This window comes from Phacochoerus africanus, chromosome 2 (genome assembly GCF_016906955.1).
Source record: "Phacochoerus africanus isolate WHEZ1 chromosome 2, ROS_Pafr_v1, whole genome shotgun sequence".
Classification (NCBI taxonomy): domain Eukaryota; kingdom Metazoa; phylum Chordata; class Mammalia; order Artiodactyla; family Suidae; genus Phacochoerus; species Phacochoerus africanus.
In genome coordinates, this window is record NC_062545.1 from 114,044,974 (window position 1) to 114,056,184 (window position 11,211).

Consider the following 11,211-nt stretch of genomic DNA (forward strand, 5'->3'; position numbering starts at 1 on the left):
AGATGTGAAGTTATTGTAAATTCCTAGAGTGGGCTCTGGGGCTATTGTGCCCCCACGGCGGGCGGTCCAGAGGCTGTGCCTTTCATGCTGTAATTGAAACATATTAATTAGATAATTTGTTGTTAGTTTAAACGAAACAAATGCACCCCCTTTGAGGCTTCACAGCCGGTGGGTTGGATTGTTTTTGTTTTGTTTTTGTTTAGGTGTACTCTGTGCATACTTGGCTTTAGGAGAAAAAAATTGACATTTACATTAAGAATTGGAGAAGGATCCTGATCCTTGCCATTTCTTAAAAGGATATCTTTTACAAAGGGGGTTTGCATTTGCAAAAGTATAAACCTTCCCTCTCCATCCTCCCCTCCCCAACCTTGCAGGAACTGTAAAACCCTATAAGCACTTCATTGGGTTCTTTCTCCCTCCCACCTACCAACTTCATCCCACTTGAGCACCTGGCCAGATTTATGCTTCCAGGATGCTCAGTGTTGTCATCTCTTTTAAAGGACTTAAACTCGCTGCTGGAATATCTAAGCCATTGCAAGGATCACTTATTAGCACTGCTCCCTCCAGTCTTCTGACTTCTCAAAACCCCCAACTCAGGCATCCAGAACAGTGAGAGGTTCCTGCAGTTTCTCTCATCCATCCTGCATTTCCCCAAATCACTGAGAAAGCCACTTGAAAACACAGTTGAACCCAGAAGCATGTTAAAAACCACTAGTAACAGAATAGCCAAGTTTCCAAATGACAAACCTAAATTAAAAAAAAAAAAAACATCAAGTCTGCCCAAATTTACGAAACAGAAAATAATATAACTTAACTCTCTTCTCAGGATGAGACCCTGAACATACACATCACTGCATAGGGTCGTCTCTCCCAGTTTTATTTTAAAGCTTGTGTGTATTGACTTTGGACTTGAGCCAGGTGAAAAGATTTAACATGACAAAGAGAGCCATCGAAGGTATCCTGGTTATAAACTTCCTTATTTGTGGGGTACAGCAGCTAAACTGGGTGCAAGTCTCCAAGCTGGGGATGGAGTCGGGTGGAGGCAGGTGTGTTTAGGCTGCCTTTGGATTTCTGACCAAGGTCAAAATATCATCAATGGATTTTTTACTTTACTCATTCAACTTCGTCTGAGAAAAGATGCCTGCAGTGGTGAAAGGAGGGCTCACAAAGCCCAAGTTATTTCATTCGTCGCAATACACCATGACGAACTTACCAGCTGAAAAGCACATTTTCAAATACTGAGTTGAAATCATGCTTTTGCTAAAAATAAAAATAGGATCTCCTTCTATTAAATGCGTGTATGTACACACCACTTACCTCTAAATTCTACTACCTATTATAGGAAGAAATGTTACCTGCCTGTCTAAGCTGATCATTTATAAAATGTTTGAGGCCCATGTTAGCCCTTTATGTTTCCTTCATTCACAGTGCAAATTCAATGTTAGTGAATTTGAGGAGATTAGAGTATTCCAGAGATGCGCTTTCATTTTGTTTTGTAGGAAATAATAAAAATGTATTTGATTTTTTTAAAATGTAGATGATTTCTGGTTGAGAACAAAGTTTCAAGAGTTTCCTGGCCCAGGGTGGATAAGTTTTCCAGGCTTTCTTTAGCTGATGGTGTTGATATAATTGTGAATTGGGCTTGATGAATGAGTTTAGTTGTCCCCTGTCTGATGAGCTTTAGTGGCTTCATGCATTTTAATCAGTCCAATGATTCATTTATTTTCCACCTTTTTTTTTTTTTTTTTTGGCTGTGTGTGGGATCCTTCCTTTTAAAAAAAAGAAAGTCACAACAGGATTAATTACCCTTTGCATTAATTCTAAGATTTTTTTCAGATAACTCTCTAAACATATCAGGGTCACAGGTGGTAAGGGTTCTCCCTGCCTTGTGGAGTATAGGAATCATGATTCCTGTATAGATTTCTCTGTGTCGCACAAGGGTGTCTTGTTTCCATTTTACACAGTAAAGTGTTAATCACCATTTAAGTTCTTCTTTGTCTTGTAACTTCCTTAGTTGAATGCACACCTCACTCTGGAATATTGTGACCCCCTTCAATAAGTTTCAGCTGGCCTTGAGCGATACATTCTTGGCAAATTTTAATTCTCTGCCAAAATCTGAAGAAAAGCAAATATTTAGAGTCAAGCCTTTCATTCACTTCTTTAAAATAAATGCACCCCTCAGTATATTGCCCAGATGGAGTACAGAGAAATCTGTTCAATTCAAAGTGAACAATTTCTTGACAGGCAAGGTGAACTTTTAGGTAACTTCTGAAAAAGAAAATTTCAACAACTGCAAAAATTTAAAGGAGCAAGGAAATGAATGTTCATTCCAAATAAGATACATCAGAATATAAATATTGAGTTAGCAAGTTGGCTTTTATGTTTTTTTTTTAAATCTCTGCATCACCTCTACCTGATTTCTACAGAAGCCCTACATTTATCGAAGTGCTGTATCTTTTGTAAAAATGTATATTTTAAGATAGACAAAATACATACAAAGTACTATTTTTTCATTAACTGTTTTTCTTTCAGCACTACACCTGTGCACCTGATCTATACTAGAAATAGTTTGTTTCATCTTTCCCTCAAATATCTCGAGTCCATCTGAATAATTTCTGCCTAAGAAGAGGGGATTTGTTTTAAAAATCAGATATGAAAGAAACAAGCTACTCAGACAACATATGTCAGAAAGCAGGCTTAGAGAAGCACTACATCTATCTTTGGTAAAGTTGTTGACAGCAACTCTTCAAAAACACACACAACTAAAATTTGAATTTACATATTTTAATGAGAAAATATTATTTGGACTAGGTTCATAATTTAATGTAGACACCTTTTTAAAATCTTTTGTCTTAAAACAGGCATGCTGGGAACAAGAACATCAATATTTAAAATGCCATGCTAGTTCTGTACAGGGAGGGAGAAAAAAAGAAAGGTAAAAATTGTACAGCTTTGTTGACACTACAACTTTTTTTTTTTTTAATTTAAGCAGGTCACACCAGAACAACAGTTGGTTTTCCAGCAAATTACCTAAGACTCTAAAGGAATATAGCAAACAAAAGTGCATTTTACACAGTGTATAATCATTCCTATTCACAAGCATTTACATCTCTTTGCAGCCCTTTAGCTTCTTGGAAAAGTTCTTGTAGCAAGTAGAAAGACTTGTCCATGGGAGACCTATCCAGTAACACCTCCTTCATGTTACCACTCAGCTTATTTAAGTTCGTCTAGGGTTGCCCTTGATGCTTTCTTAGTTTGGACTTATTTCATTTTCATTTCCCGCCCCCCCTTCCAACAATAAAATAAATAGCTAAAAAGGTCTCTAAGTAATCGGAAAGTTAACATCCCAATTAACTTTCCCTTCCCCCCCTTCCCTCCCCTAAACCTGGCCAGAAATGCAAAGTAAACATTCACATTACAACAGGTACTTGTAAAGTGGGCTTTGCCCGCTCGCCCGCGAAGCAATACAGATTCAAGTTCACTGTTTACATTTTACCGGGCGTTTTGTAAACATACAAGGTTACTTTTAGTTTTGTTTTGCTTGTGTTGAGGACAAACGTCCCCATCCCAGGTTGGTAGCCTCTCCTGCAAACTCCCAGCGCTTGGAGCCTAGGGCAGGAAACAAAACTCAAAACAACAACAACAAACTCTGCAGAAGCCGGGGAGGGAGGCAGGGCGGCTACTCCGGGAAGCCGTGGTCCGCCCAGCCCCTGCCGGAAGGGCGGAGGCAAGTAGAGTAGGAAGATTAGTGGTCCGGTTTCGCGGCAGATTTCCAGGACGTAGAGATCTGGCCCTCTGCTGTGCATGCGGCTGCAGGCCTCAGGGGAGATCTGTTCGAGGAAACCTCTGAGGTGCTTTCTGTGGGCTTGGTACTGACTGAGCCGTTTTCCAGACCCGCGGATCCCGGCCAACCGAAGACGCGCTCCTCTCCGAGGCGACAGGAGGCAGCATTACCCCTGCCTCTTCAGTGGGAGGGGGTTTCGGGGGCCCCGGGAATGGCTCGTCTTGACTCAGGTGCCCCCCCTGTTTTCCCCTCTTGGGGGCGAGGATGACTCCCATGCGCCTCCAGGCCCGTCTGCAAGTTTGTGTTTTGTCTCCTGGGTCCAAAACAAAGTTCTCGAGGGGGAGAGAGGGTTGGCCGAAGGTGAAGCATACTAGTTAAGGGTGGCGGTCCCAGGTCGGGGAGGACAGGACGGGAGCCGGGGAGGGCGAGTGAGCTGGCGGGGAGGGGAACAAGAGGGGCGCCAGCCTCTGCGGGTCAGTGCACCGCCACCGAGTGCAAGGCGGTGGCTGGGCTGGTGAGTGTTTCGCTGGGAGTGGCGGGGCTGCTTTGGCTGGTGGCTGTTTGAGAGGACGTGGGGCTGAGCGAGGGCGGCGAGTTCGAGAGCAAGGTGGGGATGGGCGCAGGCAGCGCGGGCAGCGCGGGCACTGCGGCCGGCGTAGGCTTGATGGGCACGGGGATGGCGGGCAGCGTCTGGCCCGCTGCGTGGCACAGAGGCTTCAAGGGCACGCCATAGGCGCTGTAATCGCCACTAGCCATGGAAATGGGGGTGGCCGAATCGATCATGCCTGCGGAACCGTACACGTGTGGCCAGCCAGTGCCCAGCGAGCTGCCCATGGTAGTCAACTGGTTGGGGAGCGGGTAGGCGGCGGGCACGGGCTGCATGGCGGAGAAGGCCAGCCCCCCAGGCATCTTGTACTCGCGCGCTATAATATTTTCGATGGCAAAGGGGTGCTTGAAGCCCGAGGGCTGCGCCACGCCGCCCAGGTTGTAGGCGGCAGCGGGCATCTGCGGCAGGTGCGTTCCGGAGGCGGCGAGCGCGCTGAGGCGCAGCTTGGCCTGCTGCTGCAGGTACTGCGCAGCGTCGGCGGGCTTGCTGGGCGCCAGGTGGTCCGACTTGAGCACCTTGAAGCGCTTTCGGCGCCTCAGGAAGCTGCCGTTTTCGAACATGTCCCCGCAGCTGGGGTGCAGCGCCCAGAAGCTGCCCTTCCCGGGCTGGTCTGGCCGCCGCGGAATCTTGATGAAGCAGTCGTTGAAGGAGAGATTGTGGCGCAGGCTGTTCTGCCAGCGCTGCGTGTTCTCCCGGTAGTAGGGGAAGCGGTCCATGATGAACTTGTAGATTTCACTCAACGGCAGCATCTTCTCAGGCGAGCTCTGGATGGCCATGGCGGTCAGCGAGATGTAGGAGTAGGGAGGCTTCTGGTCGCTGTACGTGTTGCGGCCGGGCCGAGGCATCTTCCTGTTTGCCCCCTTCTATCTCCGGGTCCGCGCGGGCTAGCTCGGATCTAGGAAGGGGGGTTATAATGGGGGAGGAGGACGTGGATGCACAGACACAGCGAGGTCAGTCAGGCTGAGTACAGGCTTCGGGGGTGGCGAGCAGGGGCTTCAGCGCTGGATCAGCCAGTGCCTGAGCTCTTTAGCCAACAACTTTGAGTGTCGAGTGGGGCGCGGCCAGGGGGCGCGGGAAGGGAAACCGGAGAGCCGCGCAAGGGTGGTCTTGTATTAAGCCCGAACCTGGAGCGGGGATGGGGGGCAGGGATGCAACTGAGAGTGGCTCACCTTAAAGTTTCCCCAAGTTGCGGGTCCGCATCCGGGATGGTGCTGTTATTCGCGAGTCCTTCCCGGCGTGCAGCCGGGGCGTAGTGTCCCGGCTTGGCTGGGCTCCGCACGTCTATGAGCGCCACAGCTCAGCCCCGCAGCGCCCCGCGCCGCCTGGTCCGCAGCGCTTTCGGCCGTTCGCTCCGCGGGCGGCCGAGATGGGCTGCAGAGTCCCGGCGCGGACGGTGGCAGCGGCGGCCTCGGGGCTCCGGAGGGCGCTGCTGTGGGCTCCGCGGCTCCGCTTAGCTAGGTGGCTGCCTCCATGTCCTCCCTCGAACCATCTGATAGTTTTAAGCGGTGACAGGAGCAGAAAAGACCCCTGTAGCGGCGCTTCATTAATGTGCCACTTCTTAGCTATCATATGACAATCGCCTTGGGAGGAGGAGGAAGAGGAGGGGGAGCGGGGGCTGCAGAGGGAGGGGACTGAGCGAGAGGGGAGAGCCTGGCCAGCTCTCATTTCTTTCACACCTATTTACATGGACACCTTGGCCAATAGGAATCACTTCCAGCTCAAGACTGAGCGTGGGGGAAGAGCCTCGGCCACCGGAGGGGAGCAGGACGCGCTGGTCAGGGTGCACGGTGTGAAGGTATGAGGAGGCTGCGGCCGCGGATCAGGGATTCAGGCGACCACTCACATTCACAGACGGACTGCTGCCGCGCAGATCATGTTTGACATGGAAATTGCTTGGCTGGGGTATTTTGTTTCCTCTGTAGTGTATTGGGTTTGTATTATTAGTTAACTTCAGGCTTTCTCCTGAAGCAGACCCTTTTCCTATGCGTGGCATTACACGGGCTGGTTGCATGGGTTATTGTAATGAAAATACACCCTTCCCCCAGTCCTCCGAGAGGCAGGTCAAAGTTTGATTTGACCTTCCTACACTGCTGCTAAAACAGTGCACCGTGGGTATGTAGCTTTAAGTGATGAGGCTTTAAAATTCTTAACAAAAATATAATCGTACAGCCCCGTGCAAGAGCCCATTTTGAATCTGAGTGTATCAGCCAAATTAAAACAAATTAAATAATGTATCTGGGCAAATAGGAAAGGTCTTCTCTTTAAAAGTCTTCCAGGAATTTGGTTAGCTACAGGATGGAGGTTCTGGGGCTGTTTGGGAAGGGGAGGGGTGTGCAGACCTGGGGAAAGCCTGAATTTGCTTGACACACTTTATCAACCTCGAGGTCTCTCGCTTTCCCCAGAAGGTTTGAAATTTAGGAGTTAGGCGTTGCCTGGAAGTTTGCATTTTATAGCCAGAACTTTTCTTTCCTCCAGCCACCTCTCTTTTTTGCATAGAGAGAAGTTATTTAGGATTTAGAGAGCCCAGCAAAAGCTGCCTGCTGGCCCCACAAAAGCAACTGTACCTTCTAGATTTGCAAATAACCAATGGGTTTTCCTTTTTTGGAGAGAAGAGAGGGTGGTGATAAGCCTAGGGTCACCCTGCCTAGTGTGGGTAGCTGGTTCCCTTCTAGTTGGATTTGGATTGAGTTTGTCTCTAGAGGTTTAATGAATTATTATTATCATTATTATTATTGTTATTATCGTCATCATCATCATTACATTGCTTTGAAATAGTCAACCCCGCCTACATGCATGCAGTATGCAAGTGTACACGCTAGGCATTTCCACTGATTTCTGCACATTCCCTGACTTTTACGGTTTCTAAAAGAAGTTCCTTCCTTCTACCGAGTTGTTACACACTCAATACCTACAGCTCACACGGAATCATCTTCAGTCCGGAAATGTGAGAACTTTTTTTTTTTTCAGGAAGAGGAGGAGGTGGTAGTGGTGGTAGGAGAGTTCTGGGTGTGAAGTTTTGACACTTTTAGTAATATTAAAGCATTACTAGTTGAGCTGTTTGGGGTTAGCATAAAAAAGATTTTTTTTTTATGCGCATGTGCACGCACACACACATCATTAACCACAGTTTCGGAGGTGGTCAATAACTCACCAAAACATAACTTAAACACGATGAATTTAGGAGATTAAACAATTTCATTAATATTGAAATGGCCCTCGTGTCTGGGCTGCCTCGCTTGAGATGCACGCGCACGTTTTTCAATATTAACAGAAGTGCTTGAAGAAAAGAATAATGTCACTTTCTTAATTCGGAAAAAATAACCAGGAGGAGGAGGTGGGTGGGAAGGGATGGGGGAGGGACAGTGACCTGTCTCAGGGGCAAGGCTGGAGAAGAGCTGATAAACCCTCTGCAGATAAACCAGTTGGACCCAGGAGGAACCTCTGCTGAGTTTGGGCTGGAGGCAGCGGTACTTGCCAGAGCTGCATGCGCTTCAGCTCCTGATGAGGTGCGATGTCTTGGGGGTTACTTTGGGTAGCCAGGTTAGGCTCGAGGGTCTTGAGATAGGAGGAGGTGGGGAGCTCGGGATCTTGAAGGACCTCTGATGAGCTTGTGTTCCCTAGGCAGCAAGGTGTTGGTCCTTAGCTTTCCTGCTCCGGAAGGCAGTTGGCCTGTGAAGTACAAAACAGAAGGTATTCCTATGGATGAGTCACGGGAGCCCTCCTGGGAAGGAGAGGCACTAGCAACAGAACCCCAACGATTTATGAAATCTTCTTAGCAGATATGTGTGTACCTACAGAAACAAAGTTTTAAGAGGGATTAGATTCAGAATAGGGAACAGTAGGAGTGTTACCCCTGTGACAGCCAGGAAGATTCTTTTCTGTCCTAAGTGCGTGCACTCCTGTGTGTGGAGGGTGGGGGAGGGGGAGAGAATGTTTTCTTGTTTTAACAATTGGCATTTTGTTGCCTTGCAAAGGGCCTTTGTATGGCTGTCGAAATCATTGCTCCGAGTAAACAGAAGATTAACTAAATTCTAAGAGTAGAAAGGTTTGGGTTAAAAAAAAAAATCCAAGTTGGAATAAATCTTTGTTTATCTCCCTGGGAAAGTTGTCACCACCAAGTTTGGGACATGGAAGGATACAAGGAGGAATCTTCAGTTTGGCTAGGATGAAGATAGGAGATGAGGCACATTGCCCCTGCCTAGGGCAATTAAGGAAATTGACTCTAAAAGCACAAGTTTACCGGGGATGGGGCCAGGAGTTATGAGATGCACATTTTAAAAGTGTACTTTGCTGGAAAATTGTATCTTAGTTCCTACTGAAGATCTACAAAGTGTCAGAGAATGTGGGAATTTGCATGCTAGTTACATCGTTTTAAGACTGGAATTATGAAGTAGAGAAGGGAAGGAGCACTTTCCAGAAATCTTGAAAAGTGCATCAGTCTATTGTAGAGAACCTAAAGCAAACAGAAGCTTTGGGGAAGGGGCACATCCGACCCGGAGGCTTAGGGAGTTGTTGGGAAAACTGTATAAAATACACTTAAGTCAATTATACCCATGTGCAAACCAAATGGAAATCTCTTTCGTGCAATAGCCATTCATCGCTAACGCGGAGCCCACCACCGACCACCTTTCTGCTTGGAGAGTTCGCAATAGCCTCTTTTCCCACAAGCTGGACCACACACGGCTAGAGATTTCGTAATAATTTATGCTAATTTCCCTCTATAAATCCACAATTCGCTTCAGTGGCACCCGGGCTGCCGAGGGAGTAAAAAGGAGACAGAGGGGTGACAAATACAATATTGATTTTGATTCCTTCTGTTGTCAAGCAGGTGTGTGTGTGTGCGTGAACGACGGGGCTGGGGTTTGGGGGCGGGGGCTCTAGCAGAGGGACACTATCTGGAGCCCAGGCCAGCCCCTCCACCCACACTCTAGAAAGTAACGCGCCCTGGTTTAATATTTACCAAACACCAACGGGAGGTGGAGGAAAGTACCAGGCAGCTTCCGAAGGTTTCCTAGGCGCCAAAAACAATACTAGAATCCCCGACTTGGAAAGTGAGCTCCGAGCTGCCAGGAGCGCCTTGCGGAAGCCTTTCTTGGCGCCCTTCTCCACCTTTCACTCTCGGAGTCCTCCCCTCTCTCCTCCAGTCTCTCCCCCCCCCAAGTCCCCCTCAACCCCCAGCCCGCATCTGAGACTTTCCTAATGCACTCTTGTCCCTCGATTCTCAGCTTGATTTTTTTTTCCTCCCTCTCTGCTCCACTTTTTCCCAACATCTCTACAAAATTGGCAGTGCTATTGCCAGGGGAAGAAAGTCTCCGGTTGGTGCGGCATGAAAGTTAAGTTTGGGGCCTCCTCTGGCCCAACCCCACCTTTCCAAGCTGCCTCCCTCCCGCAGGTGCCCACATTCCCTGCTCTTTCTGGGAACTCGCGCTAACGCACCATTGCTGCTTTGTCCCATTAGTCAGTCATCACCAAATCTCCACTTTGGTAGCGTGAAACGAGTTAGCTTTCCTTTCAAAAGGATTTTGTTCCCCGGGGTATTCAGCACTAAAACAAACTCCCTCAGCCTGTCAGCGGTCAGTTTTTTTTTTTTTTTTTTTTTTTACATCCTCCTCCTGCGTGTCCTGGAGACTGTCCTTGAAATCTATGTGCCTGTACCGCCAGCACCCCCACATGGCACAGCCTGACTCTAACGTTCTGGATCTGGGAACCAGAGGGACCCCCGTTTGATAAGTTCTCTTGACCTGGGGCCACCACACTTGGCAGGGATCTTGTGAGTCCTTGGGCCCCAGAGACCTGCACCCAGTTGGGCACTGCATCAGGGAAAACCTCCTGGCCATGACTCTCCCACGCCTGCCCCAAGAGTTTGAGTTCACACTGCCCAGCCCCTTAGACCAAGTCTGGGGGAAATAAAACTTCAAGGAAGACAGCTGGGGGAGGGGACACACTTTGCACTCCAGTGCCCAACCAGCAGTGGCCAACTAGCGCCCCCTCTTTGCCAGTGCTCCCCACAGCCACTCCCAGTATCAGGCAGCCAGAAGAGCACACCTGTTTTTCCAACTAGTAGAAAAGAATGCCTGGCAGGGAACTTTGGAGCCATGTATTTCATTGGTTGGTGTCTGGACTACCTGGGGTTTTGAAACTTAACTCCTATCAGGGAGGTTGCAAAGAAACTTTTGATGAGTATATTACCTAAAATCAGTCATTCTCCCCCCGCCCCAATCTTGCTGGGTTCCAGGAGAAGCAAGAGCCTCTACCTCCTGCTCATTCTTCACTCTTATCCAAACTGGAGGGTTCAGATTCAGAGGTGTCTCTTGAGTCCCTGTTGCCTGGTGGTGGGTAAGGCCTCTGGGTATGGCTGAAGCACCTGAAGTTAAAATCTGTGTTTTCCTTGGGGTTGGGAAAAAGGAAGTGGCAATATCCCCCCACAGTTTAGAAATGTTTCCCAAGTAGCTACTACAGTTTGGAGAGTGTGGAATGCCCAGTTTTCCCTCTATCTCAAGCAGGGAAACAAAACAAAACAGAAGCCAGAGCTAAGTGCTGGTCTGCTTGACATCCATCCCCAGGAGACGCCAACCCCTAACTCATAGTGAGCAGGGAATTTCAATGCCCTTGAAAACAACTCTTGCCCACTCGCCATAATGCCCTCCCTTTGGAATCCATTTGCTAAATACCATTTGGTCTTTGCTGGCAGTAGTTTGCTCTGAGATTTCAAAGCTTTAAAGCCCGAGTTTCCAAATCCAGTCCCTCCTTTGTACTAACAAAATTGCATAGCATTAAATTGGGCATTACCAAGCCTACATATGTATTTGTCTAAAAGTTA

The 11,211-nt window shown here is 48.0% G+C and overlaps 1 protein-coding gene across 1 annotated transcript; it reads right to left on the minus strand.

Moving 5' to 3' along the window:
* Positions 1–2,768: 2,768 nt before the first annotated feature.
* Positions 2,769–5,974, minus strand: FOXB1 (forkhead box B1). Its single transcript, XM_047769439.1, has 2 exons — positions 5,561–5,974; positions 2,769–5,286 (listed from the first exon to the last, which is right to left on the minus strand). The coding sequence occupies exon 2, from the start codon at positions 5,234–5,236 to the stop codon at positions 4,259–4,261; it is 978 nt and encodes a 325-aa protein (XP_047625395.1). The 5' UTR covers positions 5,237–5,286; positions 5,561–5,974; the 3' UTR covers positions 2,769–4,258.
* Positions 5,975–11,211: the final 5,237 nt, after the last annotated feature.